The sequence below is a fragment of the Amblyraja radiata genome, chromosome 7 (assembly GCF_010909765.2).
Source record: "Amblyraja radiata isolate CabotCenter1 chromosome 7, sAmbRad1.1.pri, whole genome shotgun sequence".
Lineage (NCBI taxonomy): Eukaryota > Metazoa > Chordata > Chondrichthyes > Rajiformes > Rajidae > Amblyraja > Amblyraja radiata.
The window spans coordinates 55,344,868-55,370,419 of record NC_045962.1 but is presented as its reverse complement, the minus strand read 5'-3'; the positions used below and the strand labels follow the sequence as shown (position 1 = coordinate 55,370,419).

Genomic DNA, 25,552 nt, shown 5'->3' with positions numbered 1-25,552 from the left:
TTCATTTTCAGCATCTCTGGCCATGCTGCCCCTTTCAGGGAACCATGGCCCTACCATTTATTGTTTATGTCCTTCTCTGATTTATCTTCCCAAATTGTATCTCCTTACACATTTTGGGGATGAATCCCATCTGCCCCTGCACCACCTAACTTTCTATCTGATCTATATCCTGCAAAAGCCTTAGACAATCTTCCTCACGTATGTGTCATCTGCAAACATATGTCCATAAACATTTGCAAGCATATGTTTTCTCGGTGTAAGTAAAGTTCCCGGCATCATTTAAGATATATCCCATGAGAAAACAATCCATGAGAAAACTTCCCCATTTGCAGCCTCTGAATGTGCTCCATTGTGATAACAGTGAATATCTAATGTGGAATGTCTGTCCTTTCAACTGAAAATTTGAATAGGAATTATCGAGGTTTATATCCCAGTGCAGAGATGATGTTTTCAAGATTTATTTATAACTAATTCTAAACTGGACAAATATATAAATTTATAGATAAACATTAGGAAATCAGATGCATGGATGGTAACCCAACGGCAGTCACTTTTAGCATCTGCTACAGGTTTGATAATTAACCATAAATTATGATGCATTTTCAAAGCACTTTCTTTCTAAAGACAAGACAATCAATAAAGTGAACAAATAAGTGACTTACCTTTCTGTTGTCAGAATCCCTGTTGGCTGAGTAACTGGCTGACATTACTTTAATCTGGAAAGACATGAAATGCAATCAGAGTCACAATCATGACATTTTCAGAAGCATTGAGAGGAAAACAATTCTTACACGTATTCCACTCGACCTTGTAAGTTTGACACCAGCATGGGCACAGTGGAATGATGATGACATTGATGCTCTTCAGTGTCTTAAAAAGGAAAACCTGCACCAGAATGTAAACAAGATGCTCCATGTTGTGATTACAGGACTACACAGATGATATTTTTTACATTAAACATGCTGGATAAATTACAGATGTTCTTAAGACCAAATGTTCTTTCACAGTTGACATATTTTGACATCCACGTGCAAAAACCATGTTCCTTATAATTAGAATCTGAATATCAACATTTTTACCCATTTTCACATCTTGTCCAAGGGAACAATGCAATATTCTAGGAGTCAGATATGGTAATATATTACATAGATCATAGTAGATAAAAATCACACAAATTTAAAAATTCTGGACTAAATCAATTTCAACCACAATTGATGGAAAACTCTTCAAAGAATTGAACTCTGACAAATATTGTGGAGTTACATTGTGGAACACAGTAAAATACTGCGCAGCAATGATTAGATCACCATAGCAATAAGAATAAAGTCAGACTGCCTGGAGATAATTTGCATATCCTGGGTTGTGTAAAGTGTGAGAAAACAATGATGTACCAATCAATTATAGGTTTCATCATTGTTGATAAGTCACTGTTCCAGAGGGTGTGGTTCAATGTTAAAGAAAAATAAAATTTAAAAGCAAGGCATTATTCAGAGCAGAAATAACAGCTCCACCAGCATTGCCTTTTGCTTCTTGGTAACATTATCTCACTTCATATCTTTCAATGAACTGCATTTGGTTAAACTGAGAAAACTATTTGTTTCCAAAATATTATGCATTCGGGAATTCATTGGGAGTTTTACGCTAGTTACGGTCGTATGAATTTCTACATTAACCCACGTTGTTGTTTAGATTCAAATGTCAATGTTCAAGCATACTAATAATGAAAGTCAGTAAAACCACAGTTAATGCTTTCAGTTTCTCAACCCTAAAATTTAAAAGTTTCATTCAGGGTCTAATGAATAATTAAAATGCCACTTGAGGTAAAATAAGTTGCATGGCTATACAGAAAGGGCAGGTGTTTCAGACTGGCAGGATTGCTTCACTAGAAGCCAGCACAATTGGGCTCATTTTATGCTGTAACCCAAGTCAATTGGGTTCATTTTAAGCTGTAACCGTTTAATGAAAAAAATGTTTAATAGATCATGTAGGGATAAAACAGAAAGTCCCCAAACTAAAGAGCAAGATCACACTGCAGTGTTCTGTTTAAATGCTTCTGCTTTATTGTAGCAAGGTTCATCTCCCACATTCCTGAAGGTTAACTGATTCGGCTTTAGTTTCTCCGCCTCTTTCTTCCTTCTTCCCGCAACCCCCCCCCCCCCCCCCCACCCCCACATCAGTCTGAAGAAGTGTCTCGACCCAAAATGTCACCTATTCCTTTGCTCCATAGATGCTGCCTCACCCGCTGAGTTTCTCCAGCATTTTTGACTACCTTCTGCTTTAGATTAAGCCAGTTACAAATCACCAAATTAGGCGACAGACAGACAGATTAGAGTGGGGGTGGAATGGTGATCAGAAGTAGCAGCCAACCAGAAGCTGAAGGTCACCCCTGAGCACTGAATGCAAGTGTTCTGCAATGTGATCACTGAATCTATGTTGGTTTCTCTGGGTGGTCTCTTTTCCAATGGTGATAAAGACTTTCAAACCTGAACTGTTAACTATTTCTCTTTCCACGGACCTGGAATACACTGAGGGAGTGATCGACTTTCGGCGATTGACAGCATTTAAATAGTGCCTGGATGAATGTTTGAATTGCTCAGATTTGAGGGCAATTTCCACGTACGGTCTGATGGAATTGATTCAGACCACCCAGTGATCAACAAGGATGACTTGGGATGAGTTGGGTCTTTTTTCATTTTATATGATTTTATAATTTGCTGAGTGCTTTCTGCATTTTAAGTTTTTATTTCAGATTTCCAGTATGTGTATTAAAAAAAAAATCATCATTTGCAGTAGCAGAGGCTGGATCACTGGAGGCAATTGTCGAAGAGACAGAAATTTGAAAAACCCTGGAACTGAGTGTGATGGGGAACTGGCACAAGGAAGGAGTTGAAGCCTGAGGCAGATCAGATGTAATCATATTGAATGGCAGGACAAGCTGAGTGACCTACACCAGCTCCTGTTTTATTATGTGTTCTTGTTATCTTTTACTGCTATCAAGAAGTGAATGAGAATAGGATTTATGGTCATTATCACCTTGAAGCATGAATACATAGCAAGCACAATTACAGCACTTCACCACTGCGCTGCCTCCATAGATCTTCCTCCTCATGCACTTCACGCACTTGTGTTCAGCTTTGGTCACCCTGCTAAAGGAAGGATGCCATTAAGCAAGAAGGGTTACAGAGAAGATCTATGAGTATGTTGCCAGGACTCAAGGCCTTGAGCATTAGTGAATCCCAGAGCAGACTGGGATTTTATTCCATGAAATGCAGGACGCTGAGGGGTGATCTTATAGAATTGTATAAAATCATGAGGGGAAATAGGTAGGCTGAATTTTTTTTACCAGAGTAGGGAATCAAGACCAAGAGGGCATAGGTTTGAGGTGAGAGTGGAAAGATTTGATACGAACCTGGGGAGAACCGTTTTCACACAGAGGGTGGTGTGTATGTGGAATGAGCTGCCAGACAAATTAGTTGAGGCAGGTACAATACAACATAGAAACATAGAAAATAGGTGCAGGAGTAGGCCATTCGGCCCACTCAATATGATCATGGCTGATCATCCAACTCAGTATCCTGTACCTGCCTTCTCTCCATACCCCCTGATCCCTTTAGCCACAAGGGCCACATCAAACTCCCTCTTAAATATAGCCAATGAACTGGCCTCAGCTACCTTCTGTGGCAGAGAATTCCATAGATTCACCACTCTCTGTGTAAAAAATGATTTTCTCATCTCGGTCCTAAAAGACTTCCCCCTTATCCTTAAACTGTGACCACTTGTTCTGGACTTCCCCAACATCGGGAATAATCTTCCTGCATCTAGCCTGTCCAACCCCTTAAGAATTTTGTAAGTTTCTATAAGATCCCCCCTCAATCTTAAAAGACAATTGAACAGGTTTAGAAGGATATTGAACTGAAGCAGGCAAATGGGTCTAGCTTAGATGGGGCATCTTGGTTGGCGTGGGTGAGTTGGGCTGAAGGGCCTGTTTCTATACTCTATGATTATGATTCCATAACCACTGAGCCACTGTGATTTGGAAATATTCATTTAAAAAGTATGATATGAATTCATCCCAGAATTCATTCCTGCCTGCCATTTTTTTTAAATCTTACACAAAATGAGGTTGATGCAGTCACAAAGCTGGTTTGGATGGGTACAAGGATACAGAACAAGGCTATCCAATTTTGCATGGTTAACAGCCTTGGCATGGTGTGGTTACAAAAGTGGTTGCTTTGGGGAAACAGCAGAGTGGTGCTTCTGAATTTTGGATAGAGACAATACTCTAGCCCTAATTAGTTCTGCCTTTCTCCTGACCACCAGTGACAATTTACGGAATATTTACATTTACTGCGGTTAATCCATCTTGCTTTTATGAACCCTTCAAGGAAGCACTGAATTCTGATAGATACACTGAATAGCAAATGTCAAAACTCTTCTATTCCTTAACTGGTAATGACTCTCAAGATATATAAAACAAAAGGTCAGGGATAAAGAAAGCATTACTAAAACGACTGGAAGGAAAAACACTATTTTAAATTAAAATGCCTGTTTTCAGATGTCAAGGAAGAAACAAAGCAATGCCTAATTCATTGTGACTGACCTCTTTGCCTGAAGGAGCTAAACATGATGAAGTGACACAGCTTTGTGCTTATCTTTATTATATAAGCAGTAAAAACATTTCCCAGTTGATGAGTGCTATTAACCCCTGACCTTTGACTTTAATAAAACAACTTTGGCAAGTTGCTATCACATCAACCTACAGACGAAACATTGGTGCCAGAAGCTAGTTGTGCTTGAGTTCCCTTTATCTCACTGATATACACAGGAGGCCAGCAGACTTAAAACAGATGACATCAAATCCCTCAGTTAACATTTAAGGGCTAGATTCAATGCTCCTGGGTAAAACTGGTGGAAGATAACTTTTTGTTGTTGTTGTGGACAAGCACTTGTGGTTACAGACTTCCTGCTATATAGACACATTGAACTGTTCTGTATTTATGCTTACAATATTCTGTTGTGCTACAGCAAGCAAGAATTCCATTGTCCTATCTGAGACACATGACAATAAACTCGCTTGACTTGATAAGGTGGTCAAAAAGGCTTTTGGCACATAGAGGGTGTGAGCTATACGGCGAATAGGTTGGATCTCTATTCCTAGGAGCGCAGGAGGATGAGGGGTGATCTTATCGAGGTGTACAAAATCAGGAGAGGATGAAAAATGGCGGCGCACACAGTTGCAGCGGCTCGATGTCCTCCCGGTCAGTGCTTCGTGTTTTTTGTGTATGTGTGCGTGTTGTTTTGTGCCCTGTGTACTTACTGTCGGGCGAACAAAGTCTACGGCCGGCAGGATCTTCTTAGGATTGGAGCCGGTCGCAAACGGGGGGTTACCGCCGAGTTTGTCCGTTCATACAAGATCCCGGCGGACATAGCGAGGAGCCCCGACTCTCCGTGGATCACCATCCCCGCGGGGAGGAGGCGAAGACGGCGCAGAGAGAGAAGGCAAAAGCGAGGCGGCAGGGCCAGCGCGCTGGCCAGGCTACGGAGGCAGCCACTGAAACCACCGCTTCCCAGCCTGTTTCTCACGAACGCCAGATCCCTCGCTAACAAGATGGATGAACTGAGGCTATAGACTGCAGCTAACAACGCCGTGAAGGACAGCTGTATCCTGTTGATCACGGAGACCTGGCTTCGTTCTTTCATTCCGGACTCTGCTATCGAGCTAGCAGACTACACAGCACAGCATCATGACAGGACAAGAGACTCTGGTAAGAGCAGAGGTGGAGGGCTCTGTGTGTACGTGAACAACACCTGGTGTACAAACACAGTGATTGTGGACAGTCACTGCTCCCCGAACCTGGAGTATGTGACTGTTAAATGCAGGCCCATTTATCTCCCTAGAGAGTTTACTGTTGTCATGATAACTGCTGTGTACATACCACCGGATGCTAATGCTAACTCGGCTATCAGACATTTGTATGGTAGCACTAGCAGTCAACAGAGCATATATCCTGACGGTGTTCACATCATAGCAGGGGATTTTAATCACGCGGAGTTGAAGAAAATGCTCCCCAAATTCTACCAGCATGTTAAATGTGCTACAAGAGGAGCTAACACACTGGACAAGGTCTACTCCAACATCAAGCTGGGCTACAGGGCTAGACCACTACCACACCTGGGTCAGTCGGACCATATGTCCCTGCTTTTAATTCCTGCATATGCCCCCCTCAGGAAAACCGCTCCTACCATCACAAAGACCATCACAACCTGGCCTGATGGTGCATCTCAGCAGCTGCAGGACTGCTTCGACAGGACCAACTGGGATGTGTTTGAACACCGGGACCTGGAGGTGTTCACAGACAGTGTACTGTGTTACATTAAAAACTGCATGGACACGGTCACAGTGGACAAACGCATCCGGGTCTACCCCAACCAGAAGCCCTGGATGACCCGGGAGGTCCAGCGGCTGTTAAAAGAGAGGAACACCGCTTTTAGGTCTGGCGATAGGGCTTTATACAGCACGGCCCGAGCTAACCTGAAGAGAGGCATCAGAGAGGCCAAATCAGACTACAGGAGGAAGATAGAGGACCACCTGGACAGTAACAACTGCAGGCAGGTGTGGCAGGGGATCCAGTATCTCACCAACTACAAGGCCAACCTTGGAGCTGCTGAAGGTGACGCCTCGTTGGCAGAGGAGCTGAACCTCTTCTTTGCTCGATTTGAAGTGGAGCCACCCGAGACAGCCACATCACACCACATGGTCCACAGCAGCCTAACCCGCAAGATAGAGGAGCATGAGGTGAGGCGCACGCTGCGGGCCATCAATCTAAGGAAGGCTACTGGACCTGACGGCGTCTCTGGACGCGTGTTGAAGGACTGCGCAGACCAGCTGGCTGGAGTCTGTACGAGGATTTTCAACCAGTCTCTGGCCCAGTCCACTGTTCCACCCTGTCTGAAGTCCTCCACCATAGTCCCCTTGCCCAAAAAAAACAACATCTCCAGCCTCAACGACTACCGGCCAGTCGCACTCACACCAGTGGTGATGAAGTGTTTTGAAAAACTGGTCCGGGGTCATATCACATCACTCCTGCCCCGAAGCTTTGACCCCCACCAGTTTGCGTACAGAGCGAATAGATCTACAGAGGACGCTGTAGCCACAGCTCTCGATGCTGCACTGTCCCACCTGGAGCAGCGGGGGAGCTACGTGCGGATGCTCTTTGTGGACTACAGCTCTGCTTTTAATACCATCCTTCCCCACAAACTGGTGGACAAACTGGGGGACTTGGGACTTCCACACTCCACCTGCATGTGGATAAATAGCTTCCTGTCGGGTCGCAGCCAGAGAGTCAGAGTGGGCCATCACACATCCACGGCCCTCAGCACCGGCTCTCCACAGGGCTGCGTACTGAGCCCCCTGCTCTACACCATCTACACACATGACTGCACCCCCGCCCACCACAGCAACACCATTGTCAAATTTGCGGATGACACTACGGTGGTGGGACTCATCTCCGGGGGGGACGAGTACGCCTACCGGGATGAGGCGGAGCAGCTGACAGTGTGGTGTGGAGAAAATAACCTGCTCCTCAACACCTTAAAGACAAAGGAAATAATAATAGACTTCAGGAAGAATAATACGGACATGGTACCATTAATTATCAGAGGGGACTGTGTGGAGAGGGTGGCGGATTTCCGCTTCCTGGGAATCCATATTGAGGAGGACCTGACGTGGAGCGTGAACACCTCTGCGCTGCTGAAAAAGGTCCAGCAGAGACTGCACTTCCTGAGGGTGCTCAGGAAGAATAACATCAATCAGAGACTGCTGCTGTCCTTTTATCGGTGCTCCATTGAGAGCATCCTAACATACTGTGTATGCGTATGGTACACCAGCTGCACAGCGGCTCAGAGGAAAGCGCTCCAGAGGGCCATTGACAACGCCCAGAGGATTGTCGGCTGCCCTCTCCTTACCTTGGAGGACTTACACAGTTCCCGCTGCATCAAAAAATCCCAGAGTATTATAAAGGACATTTCCCACTCCCTGTTTGAACTGTTGCCGTCAGGCAGACGGTACAGATCTACAAGGACAAGGACAAACAGACTTAAAAACAGTTTTTACCCCACTGCTATAAAGGCACTAAATGTAGCCGCCAAGGAACGCAGGGGCAATACATACTAAGGGACTGTGGTACACTGTGAAATCGACAGAAGGATGTAGGGTTGGGTGTTTATGCGTGCTATTTTCATGATATTTATTTTAGTTGTTTATCTTTTTTAATATTTTACCTTGTATGTATCGTTAGCTTTTAGAAATGTTTGAATGGTGCACTGACTGGCTGACATTTTTAAATTTCGTTGTACATGGTTCATGTTACAATGACAATAAAGAAACTATTCTATTCTATTCTAATAGATCGGGTAGATGCACAGAGTCTCCTGCCCAGAATCCAGGACCAGAGGACAGAGGCAAGGTGAAGGGGAAAAGATTTAATAGGAATCTGAGGGGTAACTTTTTCGCACAAAGGGTGGTGGGTGTATGGAACAACCTGCCAGATGAAGTAGTTGAGGCTCGGATTGTTTCAACGTTAGACAGGTACACGGATAGGACAGGTTTGGACGGATATGGACCAAGCACAGGCAGGTGGGACTAGTGTGGCGGGGATTGTTGGCCGGTGTGGGCAAGTTGGGCTGAAGGGCCTGTTTCCACACTGTATCACTCTATGACTCTGACCATATTCCCCCATGCCTCTCACAAGAATACAACGAAATAGGAGCAAGATTGGGGCAAGATTAGGCCCCTCAGGCCTACCCTGCCATTCAATACAATCATGTTGGTTCCAATTCCTTGTGCATCCGTTTCCCATAACCTGCAATTCCTTGTACTTCCAAATACTTAGGTTTAATGAACAGCCTTCACCACCATCTGGACGGAGAATTGCAGAGATTCACCATCCTGAGAGAGAAGTTTTTATAATCCTCAGTTTTAACTGACTGGCCCCTTATTTTACATATGTGTCCCTTGGTGTGGGATTATTTCACCTGCAAAAACAAATCAACATCTTCCTATTTCCCAAGGATTATTTGTGGGGAGAAAAGAACAATATACTGTATTAAACTCATGGAGAAGCTAAACCATTAGAAGGTTGAGATAGAGTTCCATGTATTGACAGGAATACATATAAAGGTCTAACGTGAATTAAGACTCAATATGCATGAGGATAGGAGAGGAGAGTCCTCAGTATTCCATTGAATTCTATTGATTTCACCAGTGTCCTCTAACTACTTCACAATAAGATCAAGAATATAGGCACAAGAGACTGCGGATGCTGGAATCTTGTGGAAAAGGAAAATTCTGGAGGAACTGAATAGTTCAGGAAGCATCTGTGGAGGGAAATGGACAGATGATGTTACAGACCAGGACCCTCTTGCAAACTCAAGTCACACGTCAGAAGAAGGGTCCCATCCCTGAAATGGTGTCCGCCCATTTCCCACCACAGATGCTGCCTGACCTGCTGACTTTGTTTTATGCTCTCAATAAGATCATTCCCGGCGCTTTTTGTTGCAGATCAATATGACAGAGAGCATAAAAATTCCTGGAGGAACTCAGTGGGTCAAACAGCTTCTGTTGAGGCAAATGAATTGTTGACGCTGCCATTCGAGATCCTGTATTAAAATGGAGAGTAGAAAGAGAGTGTAGCTGGCATAAAGAGAGGGAGAAAGATGAGAGATGGGGTTGTAAACAGACCAAGGAAGGATGTAAGATGATGCACAGATGGAATCATGTGGCGGAGGGGAAGGAGTGGAGACGGGAGACAGAGGCAGGTGGGCCATAGGTGGAAGCAGTTAAGATTAAAAATGGAGGCTGCTGATGGAGCCAGGTGGGGGGAAGGGAAGGTGGTGGATAGTTGCAAGATGATGAGGGGGGATATAAAGGGTGCAAGAAATCTGATAAGTAAAGTGCTGTGGGAAGCATTTAAGGGAGAGACGATGGGCAGATGAAACCAGGGATGGGATAGAGTGTGTGTAGTGCATTGGAGGTAGCCAAATTAAACAAGGAGGAGAGGTGGACATGGATCATGGCTGTTTATCACCCAACCCCTTTTAATCATTTATCTTGCTATAGCCTTGACTCTAATCTGTGGCCAGCTTTCTCCTAGAGTTAAAATAGAGTTTTGAGTGGATGGTCAGGTCTTCACTTGAGAACTGAGGTTACTAAAGGGCCTGTCCCACTTTCACAACCTAATTCACGACCTTTTTTACTCGTGGACATTTTTCATCAGGCTATAAAAAACGCCGCGATCTACTTGATGCCACGAGTACCTACGACTAGCATCACGACCTGCTACAACCTCCTACGACCTCGTGACGACCATGCTGCGACTATGAGTCAAGGGCAAACTCGGCAGAGGTCGTGAATTAGGTCATGAAAGTGGGACAGGCCCCTAAGGCTGTTGTCACAGACCTTCAGTATGCTGTGGGCTGTGTTAGACTTATGCACCCCCTCCTCGTGGAACCCCCCTCGTGAAGTCCCGGCTTTGGAACTCTTTATCCAGAACTGCCGCCGCGACATCAACCGCCTCAACTTCTCCACCCCCCTGTCTCACTCCAATCTCTCCCCCCCTGAACGCACTGCCATTGAATCACTCGGCAAAAACCCAGATTGGGTTATCAAACCAGCCGACAAGGGAGGTGCCGTGGTAGTCTGGCGCGTCGATCTCTACAAAGCTGAGGCCACGCGCCAACTCTCGGACACCTCCTCCTACTTACCCCTGGACCATGACCATACTGACGAGCACCAGGCCACCATATCTAGCACCATCACCGACTTCATCAACTCCCACGCCCTGCCCGACCAAGCTTCCAACCTCATCGTTCCCCAGCCCCGCACGGCCCGGTTTTACCTTCTCCCCAAAATCCACAAACCCGGCTCTCCCGGCAGACCCATTGTCTCTGCTTGTTCGTGCCCCACCGAACTCATCTCCACATACCTTGACTCCATACTATCCTCCTTGGTCAAATCCCTTCCCACCTATGTTCTAGACACCTCAGACACTCTCCGCCGCCTCCGCACATTCCACTCTCTAGGCCCTCACCTTCACCATGGACGTCCAGTCACTCTACACCTCCATCCCCCAACAGGATGGCCTCAAAGCCCTCCGGTTCTACCTCGACCAGAGGAGCAACCTATACCCAGCCACTGACACTCTCCTCCGCCTAGCGGAGTTGGTACTCACCCTCAACAACTTTACGTTTGACTCCTCCCATTTCCTCCAAACACAAGGCGTAGCTATGGGCACACGCATGGGCCCCAGCTACGCCTGCCTCTTTGTCGGGTACGTCGAACAATCCTTGTTCAATACGTACCAGGGCCCCATCCCCAACCTCTACCTCCGTTACATTGACGACTGCTTTGGGGCCACCTCCTGCACCCACACACAACTGACTGACTTCATCCACTTCACCACCAACTTCCATCCAGCACTCAAATACACCTGGACCATTTCCGACACTTCCCTACCATTCCTTGACCTCACCATCTCCATCGCAGGGGATAGACTTCTGACCGACATACACTACAAACCCACTGACTCACATGGCTATCTGGACTACACATCTTCCCACCCTGCCCCCTGTAAGGACTCCATCCCCTACTCCCAATTCCTCCGCCTTCGCCGCATCTGCTCCCAGGATGAGACGTTCCACACCAGGGCATCGGAAATGTCCTCGCTCTTCAGGGAACGGGGATTCCCCTCCTCCACCATAGACGAGGCTCGCACCAGGGAATCTTCCATACCCCGCAACACTGCTCTCTCTCCCCATCCCCGCACTCGCAACAAGGGCAGAGTCCCCCTAGTCCTCACCTTTCACCCCACCAGCCGGCAAATACAACAAATCATCCTCCGCCATTTTCGCCACCTCCAACGTGACCCCACCACTCGCCACATCTTCCCATCTCCCCCCATGTCCGCCTTCCGCAAAGATCGCTCCCTCCGCAACTCCCTCGTCAATTCTTCCCTTCCCTCCCGTACCACCCCCTCCCAGGGCATTTTCCGTTGCAACCGCAAGAAATGCAACACCTGTCCCTTTACCTCCCCCCTCGACTCCATTCAAGGACCCAAGCAGTCGTTCCAGGTGCGACAAAGGTTCACCTCATCTCCAACCTCATCTACTGCATCCACTGCTCTAGATGCCAGCTGATTTACATCGGTGAGACTAAGCGGAGGTTGGGCGATCGTTTCGCCGAACACCTCCGCTCAGTCCGCAAGAACCTACCTGAACTCCCGGTGGCTCAGCACTTCAACTCCCCCTCCCATTCCCAATCCGACCTCTCTGTCCTGGGACCCCTCCATTGCCAGTGTGAGCAACACCGGAAATTGGAGGAACGGCACCTCATATTCCGCCTGGGTAGGCTGCGGCCGGCGGGCATGAACATTGAATTCTCCCAATTTTGCTAGCCCTTGCTGTCTCCTCCTCTTCCTTAACCCTCGAGCTGTCTCCTCCCATCCCCCCGCCCTCGGGCTCCTCCTCCTCCCCTTTTTCTTTCCTTCTCCCCCCCCACCCCCTATCAGTCTGAAGAAGGGTTTCGGCCCAAAACGTCACCTATTTCCTTCGCTCCATAGATGCTGCTGCACCCGCTGAGTTTCTCCAGCATTTTTGTGTACCTTCGATTTTCCAGCATCTGCAGTTTCTTCTTGAACACTTAGACTTAAGCATGCCAGTTTGATCTGTAACTCACCCCAAGTCCTTTACTTAGATGCGTGTCATATCCTAAAACCTTCCCTCAACAATAGGAAAGCTAAGGTGCATCAGCAGTATGTCACGCCATATTCTTGCTTTAGCTCACCCACCACCTTCCTGCACGAGCCCTATATCCCTCAATCTTCTGAAGGTACAAGAGACTGCAGGTGCTGGAGTCTTAAGTTTAAAAAAAATTGTACTATATCCCTCAATCTAAAAATCTACACATCTTTATTTTAAATATACTCAATGACTGAGCCTCCACAGCCCTCTTGGATAAAGATTTACTGACCCATTTTCACATCCGATGGGAATGGCCAATCTCTTATATTCCAGCAAGGGAAATATTAAGTCTGCATCTCCCCAGTCATTTAACCGTAAGAATTTAGGATATCTCAATGTTAATCACTAATTCTTCTAAGTTTTGGACAGCAAAGAGCAAGTGTGTGTTATATGAGCCTGCAATCTCATGACAAACTTGCTTCACCAGGGATCAATGTTCACTGTCCTACTTCCCCAGCAAGTAGAGATTACTTAGGGAAAAAAACAGACCCCATACACGACACTCCAGATGCTGTCTCACCAGGGCCTTTTATAATTGGACCAAGCCATCTCCCCTCTTGTACTGAAATCTTCTTGCAGTAATAGCTAACATGCCCTTTACTTCCTAATTGCTTGTTGAACCTGCAAATTAACTTTCAAAGATTGTATACAAAGACAACAACGTTCCTCTGAACAAGTTCAAGTTCAAGTTCAAGTGAGTTTACACCAACACCTTTCAATTATATACATACAGTAGATGCTCTCATGTGCTTTTAAAGGTCTTAATTTTATTACTTTATCTGGTTGGTGTTCACAATAAACAGGTTATATTGCACACCTCAGCTTGGTAGGTTCCTTAGCTCAATCCTGGAGTAATAATAAAATTCAAGTTAAAAACTTGCTTATGCCTTCAGAAAGGATGGTGACTGCTGCTATATTTCAGTATTGCTGTGCAATTGCTCGGTTGGCAGTAGTTTTGTTCTTTCAGGTTAAAGCCAACTGATTTTCAGATGGCCTGCGGTGTGCAGGTATTGTAACATATCCTGCAACATGGTCCTGCTTAACTGCATCATGCTCCCTGTAGTTCTCCAGAGATGCTGCCTGATGCGCTGAATTACCCCAGCACTTTGCGTCTTTTTCGCTATAAACATGTTTAATTTGTGTTTGTTCAATAGTTTTGGAAATTTCATCACAGGAAAAAGTTTTGAAACCAATACCCCATTGTAACTTCCAAGAAAAATTCCAGCTTGTGAAATGTTGTCCCCTTTGGAGTCCAGAATATTATTCTAACTTCCTCAATCATCTTCTGTAGTAAATTACCCTGCACTTAAAAGTTAGGAACAAAGAGTTCTGTGTTTTAATATTTAAAGGATTCATATATTCAGAGACATACAGCACAAAAACAAGCCCTTCAGCCGAACGTCCATGCCAATGAAGATGCCCTCTATGCTAGTCCCATTTATCTATGATTCACCCATATCACTCTATCCCTTTCCTGTCTATGTACTTGTCCAAATGTCTTTTAAATGTGGTAACTGTTTCTACCACCTCCTCTGGAAGAAAAATGTGCATCTCAGCCTTCCTTTAAATCTTTCCTCTTTTAACTTAAACCGATGCCCTCTAGTTTTAGATTCCTCTTCCTCAGGCAAGTCATTCCAGATGAGGACTACCCTTTGAGTGAAAAGATTGCCCGGAGGTCCCTCTTAAATCTCTCCCCTCTCACCTTAAGTATATGCTCTCTACATTTAGAATCCTCTGGGGAAAAAGACTGTAAGCATTCACTTTATCCAAGTCCCTCATGCATCTGTACACTGTGCAGTGGAGCTGCACACTAAATCTCGTTGCACTGACGTGCAATGACAATAAAAGATATATTATTATTATTATTATTATACCTCAGTAAGGCCACCTTTCAGTCTCCTAAACAAACCGACTAACATCCTTTTTTGCACCTTTTCTGGCATAATCACATCTTTCCTAAAGTATGGCAAAAAGAATGGCATACGATATGAATCTTGTGGTCTCACAGCAGCTTGCACATCATGTAATAGATACGTGAAGATTATCACAAATGGATGTGATGGGATAATAGTTATATTTGTCATTTTAACAGAGCTATTAGATTGTTGCTGGGATGGTTCTTAGTAAAAGAAAGTTTGTACTTTAAATAATATTCTTCGATTAGAGTTTAAAGGCTGCTTTTAAGTTGCTCATTCATTTGCATCCAACACGAGCAGTCTGATACTGATGCACAATAATGTGCCACCCAACTCTGAAGAATCAATTAGTCATGTAATTTCTTAAACTTTAGCAAGAAACTATTTTAGTTAATTAATATACGTTTCGATGACAACTACACAAATGAAATCATTTAATAATCTGAAGTTTTTCAGTTTTTAAGAAGGGTCCCAGCTTGAAATGTTGCCTGTCCATCCCCCCCCTCCCCCCCACAGACGATATCTGACCCTTTGCAGGTACATAGCTCCTTGAAAGTGGCATCACATGTAGATAGGGTGATCAAAAATGCTTTTGGCACATTGGTCTTCATCAGTGAAACTATTGAGTACTATAGCGGCAGTTTTTACAACGTTCTCAAAATCTAACTTTAATAGCCATTAATTATTGGAGATTATTTGAAGGTATATAGCCTAACGCACTCACGACACACATAAGACAGCAAAGATGAATCTTCCAGACATCTTTTCTTGACTATTGAAGTAATACAAAACAAAGAAATAACTCATAACTTTCCGTTCTTAATCGCTGTTCCATTCACATCATATAAATCACATAAAAGCTTCTCCTTATAAGGGTATGTCGTTTCGTAACATCTGTGTCGTGATCATGGTAGAAAACTATTTCCTCTCATTCTTCAACACCAATCTGAAACTTCTAATCTGAGAGTCTGCGCCAGCCTATTCGAACAAAAGAACACACCTAGTGAGATAGCACCTGCTGTTGACCAGTTGTGGTGAAGCGGATTCAGGTAATCTTTCAGGCAGTGGTTGATTTGCACCATAACCAATCTCTCAAAGCACTTCATTGTGGTGGAAGGTAGACAAAATTGCTGGAGAAACTCAGCGGGTGAGGCAGCATCTAAGGAGCGAAGGAATAGGCAAAGTTTCAGGTCGAGACCCTTCTTCAGACTGATGTGGGGGGGGGTGGGGGGGGGGGGGGGGGGGTGTAAACTTGGTGGGCAGAGGGGGTGGGGTTGCCCTGTTGGTGAGGAATGAAATTCAGTCCCTTGCAAGGGGTGACATTGAAACAGGAGATGTGGAGTCAGTATGGATAGAACTAAGGAATTGTAAGGGTAAAAATACCCAAATGGGACTAATCTACAGACCCCCAAACAATAGCATGGAAATAAGGTGCAAGTTGAATCAGGAGTTAAAATTGGCATGTAGTAAAAGTAATGCTGTGGTTGTTATGGGAGATTTCAACATGCATGTAGACTGGGAAAATCAGGTTGGTACTGGACCCTAAGAAAGGGACTTTGTAGAGTGCCTTCATGATGGATTCTTAGAACAGCTTGTATTGGAGCCTACCAGGGAGAAGGCAATTCTGGATTTAGTGTTATGTAATGAACCGGATTTGATAAAGGACCTCGAGGTTAATGAGCCATTAGGAGGCAGTGACCATAACATGGTCAGGTTTAATCTACAATTGGAGAGGGAGATGAGTAGATTGGAGGTGTCAGTGTTGCAGTTGAATAAAGGGGACTATGGGGCCATGAGGGAGAAGCTGGCCAAAGTTGACTGGAAAGATACACGAGCAGGGATGACAGTGGAACAAAAATGGCAGGTGTTTCTAGAAGTAATACAGAAGGTGCAGGATCAGTTCATTCCTAGGAGGAAGAAAGATTCCAAGGGGAGAAAGGGACGACCATGGCTGACAAGAGACGTCAGGGACAGTATAAAAATTAAAGCGAAGAAGTACAAAGTAGCAAAGATGAGCGGGAAGCAAGAGGATTGGGTAATGTTTAAAGAACAACAGAAGATAACCAAAAAGACAATACGGGGAGAAAAGATGAGGTACGAAGGTTAAACTAGCCAAGAATATAAAGCAGGATAGTAAAAGCCTCTTTAGGTATGTGAAGAGGAAAAAATTAGTTAAGACCAAGGTTGGACCCTTGAAGACCGAAAAAGGTGAATTTATTATGGGGAACAAGGAAATGGCAGATGAGTTGAACAGGTACTTTGGATCTGTCTTCATTAAGGAGGACACAAACAATCTCCCTGATGTACCAATGGCCAGAGGATCTGGGGTGACAGAGGAACTGAAGGAAATCCACATTAGGCAGGAAATGGTGTTGGATAGACTGATGGGACTGAAGGCTGATACATCCCCAGGGCCTGATGGTCTGCATCTCAGGGTACTTAAGGAAGTGGCTCTAGAAATTGTGGATGCATTGGTGATAATTTTCCAATGTTCTATAGACTCAGGATCAGTTCCTGTGGCTTGGAGGGTAGCTAATGTTATCCCACTTTTTAAGAAAGGCGGGAGAGCGAAAACAGGAATTATAGACCAGTTAGCCTGACATCGGTAGTGGGGAAGATGCTGGAGTCAATTATAAAAGATGAGATAGCCGAACATTTGGATAGCAGTAACAGGATCGGTCTGAATCAGCATGGATTTACGAAGGGGAAATCATGCTTGACTAATCTTCTCGAATTTTTTGAAGATGCAACTAGGAAAATGGACAAGGGAGAGCCAGTGGATGTAGTGTACCTGGACTTTCAGAAAGCATTTGATAAGGTCCCACATAGGAGATTAGTGGGCAAAATTAGGGCACATGGTATTGGGGTTAGAGTGCTGACATGGAGAGAGAAGTGGTTGGCAGACAGGAAACAAAGAGTAGGGATTAACTGGTCCCTTGCAGAATGGCAGGCAGTGACTAGTGGGGTACCGCAAGGCTTGGTGTTGGGACCGCAGCTATTTACAATATACATCAACGATTTGGATGAAGGGATTCAAAGGAACATTAGCAAATTTGCAGATGACACAAAGCTGGGTGGCAGTGTGAACTGTGAGGAGGATGCTATGAGAATGCAGGGTGACTTGGACAGGTTGGGGGAGTGGGCAGGTGCATGGCAGATGAAGTTTAATGAGGATAAATGTGAGGTTATCCACTTTGGTAGCAAAAACAGGATGGCAGATTACTATCTAAATGGCGTCAAGTTGGGAAAAGGGGAAGTACAACGGGATCTGGGAGGTTCTTGTACATCAGTCTATGAAAGTAAGCATGCAGGTACAGCAGGCAGTGAAGAAAGCGAATGGCATGTTGGCCTTTATAACAAGAGGAATCGAATATAGGAGCAAAGAGGTCCTTCTGCAGTTGTAGTGAGACCACACTTGGGAGTATTGTGTGCAGTTTTGGTCCCCTAATTTGAGGAAGGACATCCATGCTATTGAGGGAGTGCAGCATAGGTTAATTCCCGGGATGGCGGGACTGTCATATGCTGACAGAATGGAGCAGCTGGGCTTGTACACTCTGGAGTTTAGAAGGATGAGAGGATATCTCATTGAAACATATAAGATTGTTAAGGGTTTGGACACGCTGGAGGCAGGAAACATGTTCCCGATGTTGGGGGAGTCCAGAACCAGGGGCCACAGTTTAAGACTAAGGAGTAAGCCATTTAGAACGGAGATGAGGAAACACTTTTTCTCAGAGAGTGGTGATTCTGTGGAATTCGGTGGAGGCAGGTTCTCTGGATGCTTTCAAGAGAGAGCTAGATAGCTTTTGGCTATTTCTAAGAGCTCTATGTTACACTTTCTCTTGGAGGCTGTGAGAATGAGGGGATATGGGGAGAAGGCAGGAACGGAGTACTGATTGGGGATGATTAGCCATGATCACATTGAATGGTGGTGCTGGCTCGAAGGGCCGAATGGCCTACTCCTGCACCTATTGTCTATTGAAATATGAGGTGCTGCTCCTCCAATTTGCAGTGGGACTCACTCTGGCCATGGAGGAGGCCCAGGACAGAAAGGTTGGATTCGGAATGGGAGGGAGAGTTGAAGTGCTGAGCCACCGGGAGATCAGGTTGGTTATTGCGAACTGAGCGGAGGTGTTGGGCGATATGGTGCTGGGTGTTATGGTGGATGTAAGTGTGACTGGACAGTGGTCATTGAAGGAGGTCACCTTGTTCTTTTTGGGATCTGGTGACCCCTGCCCTCTTGTATGATTCTGAGACTTACACTACAGCAAATGTCTTGAGGTAACGGAGAGAACCCCAGAATGATGTTTCAGCAAAATCCTTCAAATGTACTGGAAGGATAAGTATATCAATATCGGAAGAAGGGCCCCGACATGAAACGTCATCCACTTCCCTCAATAGATGATGCCTAACCTGCTGAGTTCCTCCAGGTTGATTTTTGCTCAGTGACCCCATCTGGAGCAACGTCTAAACTCTAGGGACCGAATTACACCCAGTGAGCTCTAATTGGCAGGTTGATCTTGGGAAAGTGTCTATTCAAAGCTCTGCCTCATCAGGGAATTATCCGGCAGACCAAGGAAATGAAGGTCAATCTCACAGCCTCCAAGAGAAGTGTAACACACCTTTTGACTCATGGGAATCCTTTGCGCATGACCACTCACAGTGGAGAAGGAGCAATCGGCACAGCATGGAGAATCTCAAGGCGATGTATCAGGAACACACGGGAGCCTATCATAGCCAGTGGAATGAGCCTATCAACTACTCACTATCCATTTTGTTGAGCTCCACATGTGACAGATTTTGAGGATACACCAGTTGAGCCTCATGAGCCACTTCAGAGCCCGCTGAAGTGGAGTGGGAGCAATTCATCATCAATTCTGGTCAGCTGCCTAAGAAGGTGAGACATTTAACTCCGCAATACACCATCTTTGGTTATGGTCTATATGCAGAATACAGGGTCGATCAGCTCTTGATTTAAGGTGAAAACACGCCTTTGATTGCTACAATCAACCGAACAAATGTAACTGAACTGCGATGGTGTTTGACCTTGGTTGAAGTCTATGATAGTATGAAAGATATGCTCATGAGAGACAGCCGTGGAGGAAGGAGGATTTAGAGAATATATCAAGCTATTCCTTTTTGTAGCTTCGTTTTTTTTCTTAGGCAGTCCCTCAGGATGAATTATGGATTGTTTCATAGAGTCCACAGCTGATGACAAAATAATTCTCTCTATGTAAAAGAAAAAAACCCCAAGCACCTGTCGGACAGATCAGAAACACTCTTCAGGAGTCAGGTGTGGATTTGTCAATGACCACTGTCCGCAGAAGACTTCATAAACAGAAATACAGAGGCTACAGTGCAAGATGTAAACCACTGGTTAGCCGCAAAAATAGGATGGCCAGGTTATAGTTTGCCAAGAGGTACTTAAAAGAGCAACCACAGTTCTGGAAAAAGGTCTTGTGGACAGATGAGACGAAGATTAACTTATATCAGTGATGGCAAGAGCAAAGTATGAAGGAGGGAAGGAACTGTCCTAGATCCAAAGCATACCACCTTTCTGTGAAGCAAGGTGGTGGGGGTGTTATGGCCTGGACATGTATGGCTGCTGAAGGTACTGGCTCACTTATCTTCATTGATGATACAACTGCTGATGGTAGTAGCATAATGAATTCTGAAGTGTAGACACATCCTATCTGCTCAAGTTCAAACAAATGCCTCAAAACTCATTGGCTGGCGGTTCATTCTACAGCAAGACAATGATCCCAAACATACTGCTAAAGCAACAAAGGAGTTTTTCAAAGCTAAAAAATGGTCAATTATTGAGTGGCCAAGTCAATCACCCGATCTGAACCCAATTGAGCATTGCTTTTATATGCTGAAGAGAAAATTGAAGGGGACTAGCCACCAAAACAAGCATAAGCTAAAGATGGCTGCAATACAGGCCTGGCAGAGCATCACCAGAGATGGCACCCGGCAACTGGTGATGTCCATGAATCACAGATTTCAAGCTTTTGTTGCATGCAAAGGATATGCAACAACATACTAAACACGACTCCTTTCATTTACATGACATTACTGTGTCCCAGACATTATGGTGCCCTGAAATGGGGGGACTATGTATAAATACTGTTGTAATTTCTACATGGTGAAACCAAAATGTATAAAAATGGCTTTTATTTAAATCTGACAATGTGCACTTTAACCGCATGTAATTTATTCTATTACAAATCTCAAATTGTGGAGTACAGAGGCAAATAAATAAATGACGAGTCTTTGTCCCAAACATTATGGAGGGCACTGTAGATTGATGTTGCTGCTGATAGCAAAAGCAGAATTTGCTCATTTGCTTGACATTTACGTTCTTTATCTTGAGAACTGTAAAAGTTCACCCAGGAACATCTATTTGAATAATTCAGCGACTACAGTGACCAATTATTAATTCAGACTATTTAAACAAATACGTAATTTAATGTGATAGGAGATGATTAGTTTCATCTATAAACCTTTGGAGAACTCTACAGCAATAATTTTATATTCAAAGGAAACACACTGTCTAGACACTCCTAATCTGTTTCTAGATTTGAAATGTTCTTTATTCTTGCTTCAATTGAAAGATGAATGGGATTGTGGTTTAATTTGCATGTTGCATTCTACAGAGATATTTTTACCCGATCCCCTGCTTTCAATTTGCTGTATATCAGCTAAACCTGGTTCTGTTTGCCAGTAACTATTTCTTACATAAAATGGGATTGCCAAAGAACTGGGTATCATTTCAGCAAAAGCATGATATTAAAAAAAACTGAAAAATATAGACTGTTTTTGAAAGTGATTTTGCAAGGTGTGTAGGAAGGAACTGCAGATGCTAGTTCAAATCATAGACACAAAATGCTGGAGTAACTCAGCAGGACAGGCAGCATCTCTGGAGAGAAGGAAAGGGTGGCGTTTTGGGTCAAGACACTTCTTCAGACTGCAAGGTGTCAGGTTCAGAATATGGATAAAGTAAGATGAAGTATAATATGATAAAATCTCAGGCAAAAAAGCAGATGAAAATGAATTTCAGAACTGGGTGAGGGGTGTGGAAAGATATGAAGTAGGTATATCCCTTTTCTTTTCTGTTCTGTTTTTTTCCTTTTTTTTGTGTGTTTTTTTTTGTTTTTCCTTTCTTTTTTCCTCTGTTGTTAATTGTTAACTCCTGGAGTGATACTCCAGGGGCTTACACATCACTACTTTCCTTAATCTTCTCTTCTCTCTCTTTTTCTTGCTTCTGTTATTTCTCTATTGTTAAATTTAAAACAAGAAGTTGTACACGAAATGTATTATGTTACATGCCACGGTTTATACAATTGTACATTGTTCTAATAAAAATATGAATTAAAAAAAAAAATAATAATTATTATTTTATGCTTATGGGGATGTAGGAGAAAACTCAAGAAAGAAATTAGGAGGGCAAAAAGGTGCCATGAAATGACCATGTCAAGTAAAATTAAAGGGAACCCCAAAACCTTCTATATTAGAAGCAAGTCAGGGACCAGTGGGGTAATCAATGTACAGAGTCAAGAAATCAGGAATATGAACAAAATATTCTAAATGAATATTTCTCCTTAGTATTCACCAGGTGAGAAGGACCCAGATCTGGAAAGTCCACTCGGAAAAGCATGGACTGATTAGTAGGTGCCACCATGCTTTTGAGCAGGGAAGATAATGCCTCGTGTGTTTTTTGAGGAGGTAGATAAAGGAGATTGATGAAGGAAGTATGGTAAATGTAAAGAACTGCAGATGCTAGTTTACAAAAAAAGACACAATGCACTGAAGTAACTCAGCAGGTCAGGCAGTATTTCTAGAGAACATGGGCAGGTGACAATTTGTGTCGAGATCCTTCTTCACAGATGGGTTCCGACCCAAAACGTCACCTATCTATGTTCTCTAGAGATGCTGCTTGACCTGCAGTATGGTTGATGTTGTCCATATGGACTTTAATAAGGCTTATGACAAGGTCCCACATGTAGTCTGATTCAGAAGGTTAAGGCAAGGAATTCGAAATGTGCTGGTGAACTGGATGGAAAATCAGCTGAGTGATAGATGCTAGAGGTTTTTGGCAGAGGGGAAGGATGTTTCTCTGCTAATCTATAACAAGTGGTGCACTGCAGGGATTAGTTCTGGAATCTTTGTTGTTTAAAATTACTTTTATGAGAGCATTGTATGTATAATTAGGAAGTTTGCAGATGACACAGTTATTAGTGGATTCATAGATACAACGGGGCATGCGTCAACTGGAAAATTGGGCTGAACAGTGGCAGATGGAGTTTAATCCTGACAAATGTGAGGGAATACACGTCAGGAGATCAAATTCAAAAGGACATACAAAGTAAATGGCAGAGGCCAAAGGATTGTTGATGTACAGAGAGACCTCGGGGTGAAAGTCCATAGCTTTCTGTAAGTGATGACACAGGTGGATAGCATACCGAAAAGGGCATTTGGTTGCCGTGCTATAGGGGGAATGTGGTAGCATGAGAGAGACTGCAGAAGCGATTCATTATCAGATAAACTATAATTATATTGGTATAATTTATAGCTTCTCACCTGAGGATAGATATACACGTCTTAGAAACAGCATTTGATTGATTCCTGGGATAGAGGATTGCCCTTTTGAGGAGAGCAAAGGAGATGGCTTTTGTTTATATACTCCCTTCATAGATGGCATGACAGAACAGAAGTCCTGTTTCTCTTGACGAGGTTGCCTGGAATTCAAAGTCACTATCCCAGAATAAGGAATTGGCTATTTAGCTAGACAGGGACATTTATTTCCCCAGGGTATTGTAAATCTTTGTAACTTTCAACATAGAGACCAGTCAACACTCAATATTTTTTGGCAACAAGGGAATCTAGGGAATTGAGAAGGCAGGAAAACACGATCAAGTTAGAGCTTCATCTGCGCCTTGGCAGAAAGTATGAACTGATAGGCAGTGTCCTCTTAATCAAGAGTCAATAATTTTTATTGTAAAATGCAGAAGCAAGAGAAATTTCAATTCACCAGTTATACTTCTATGGTAGAACAGTCAGCTTAACATTACTACCTAGGTAACATAATAAATAGACACTTCAGTCTGGTTTTCGAGGTTTGAAAAAAACATCAGATGAGCTCAGCAACGCAGATTACCAGGATAGAGTCAAAGACTGACATTGTGTTCAACTCTCTATCAGCCATTTAATCTTATCTATTCATTTTTCAGTAGCTGGGTAACATTGGCAAGGCAGCATTGATGAGCCATCCAGAATTGAGAAGCCACCTGTATGAGTCAGGCAGCAAAGGCACTTCCACAATACCAGTTCCAATATTTAGATCCAGCCACAACAAAGGATTGGTGCTATATTTCCAATTCTACATGCTGAGCTACTCAGAAAAGTAGAGATGTTCCCATTTACCTGGATTACTTGTGTTCAAGAAGGAACTGCAGATGCTGGAAGATCGAAGGTACACAAAAATGCTGGAGAAACTCAGCGGGTGCAGCAGCATCTATGGAGCGAAGGAAATAGGCGACGCTTCGGGCCGAAACCCTTCTTCAGACTGATCTGTCTGAAGAAGGGTTTTGGCCCGAAACGTCGCCTATTTCCTTCGCTCCATAGATGCTGCTGCACCCGCTGAGTTTCTCCAGCATTTTTGTCTACCTGGATTACTTGTTATTTTTATTGGTAGAAGTTGCAGGCTTTCGCAGGGCTGTCAGAAAAAAATATGAGTTAAGTGCAGAGCAGCTTGTAATGGGAATACACCACGACAAGCGTAAAATCAAAATCAGGTCATTGCATACATTAAGGAGAAACAGCAGAAGGTATGGGAACAAAAGATGATGGTGTAGAAACTTGTTCCAGCCGGCAGAGGACCCAGAGATTGGTAGCCTCTGGCACACTTGTTGTAAAGCAATTGAACAGATGGTGAAAAGTCAACAGATTCATTACTGCATATACATTACAGTTCAAGTCAAACGTTTACTCAGCCAATTCATATATTTCTGCCCTGTGGCTTTGCAATGAGATCATATGATTTGCCACAACCACTGGCTGTTCCAAACTACCAAAGCTAAAGCACGCACATGCAGATGTTTAGTTTAGTTTAGTGATACAGCGTAGAAACAGGCCTCTCGGCCCACGGGGGTCCATGCCGACCAGCAATCACCGCACACTAACACTATCCTACACTAGGGACAATTTACAATTATACCAGCCTGGTTGACTTCCTCACCATATACCCAGCCTGGTTCACTTTCTCACCATCTCCCCATGACCCTCAACTTTTCTTCTTTTCGAGGATTCCTTCTTTAAAGTTACTGTTGAATCTGTTTCCACTGCTTCATCAGGCAGTGCTTTGAAGGCCATAAATGGAATAGGATGTAATGCCAGTGCAATCTGTCAGTCCTCAGAAGGTGCACAACACGAGCCAAAGGTGTTGGTGCATCCATCTGTGCAGGTGGCACTTCAAGCCATGGAAACATAAAATAACTGAATTGTCTATCTCTCTATGTCGATGGTTAATTTACGGTGCACATCCTACATTCCTGTTATGTTGTGCAGATTCATCACATTCAGCATTCCTTTTTTACTTAATGCTTCTAGTTATTCTGTAATGTCAAGGGCACATTCACTGTATATTTCTGCATCTTTATAAATGTTTGTGATAATGGCTATCATTAATCAGAAATCTCTGCTATTAAATTGAATAGATTCTCTTTGTCGGCGAATGTAACTGATAATTTGAATTATCTCTTTGAAATCGAGAAAATTGTTTTTTAAATCCTTTAAAGCTTTATGAATATAAGAATATAATTTATCTTGCAATTATGTGAGTGATA

The 25,552-nt window shown here is 43.9% G+C and overlaps 1 protein-coding gene across 5 annotated transcripts in view; it reads right to left on the bottom strand.

Annotated features, from left to right (window-relative positions):
* The window catches only part of vps8 (VPS8 subunit of CORVET complex), a 420,899-nt gene that overhangs the window by 59,480 nt on the left and 335,867 nt on the right, over positions 1 to 25,552 (bottom strand). For all 5 annotated transcript variants that reach the window (XM_033024588.1, XM_033024585.1, XM_033024586.1 and 2 more), the window contains one exon: positions 663 to 716. In XM_033024588.1, coding sequence (XP_032880479.1) covers positions 663 to 716 — 54 coding nt within the window. The remainder of the gene's footprint in view (positions 1 to 662; positions 717 to 25,552) is intronic.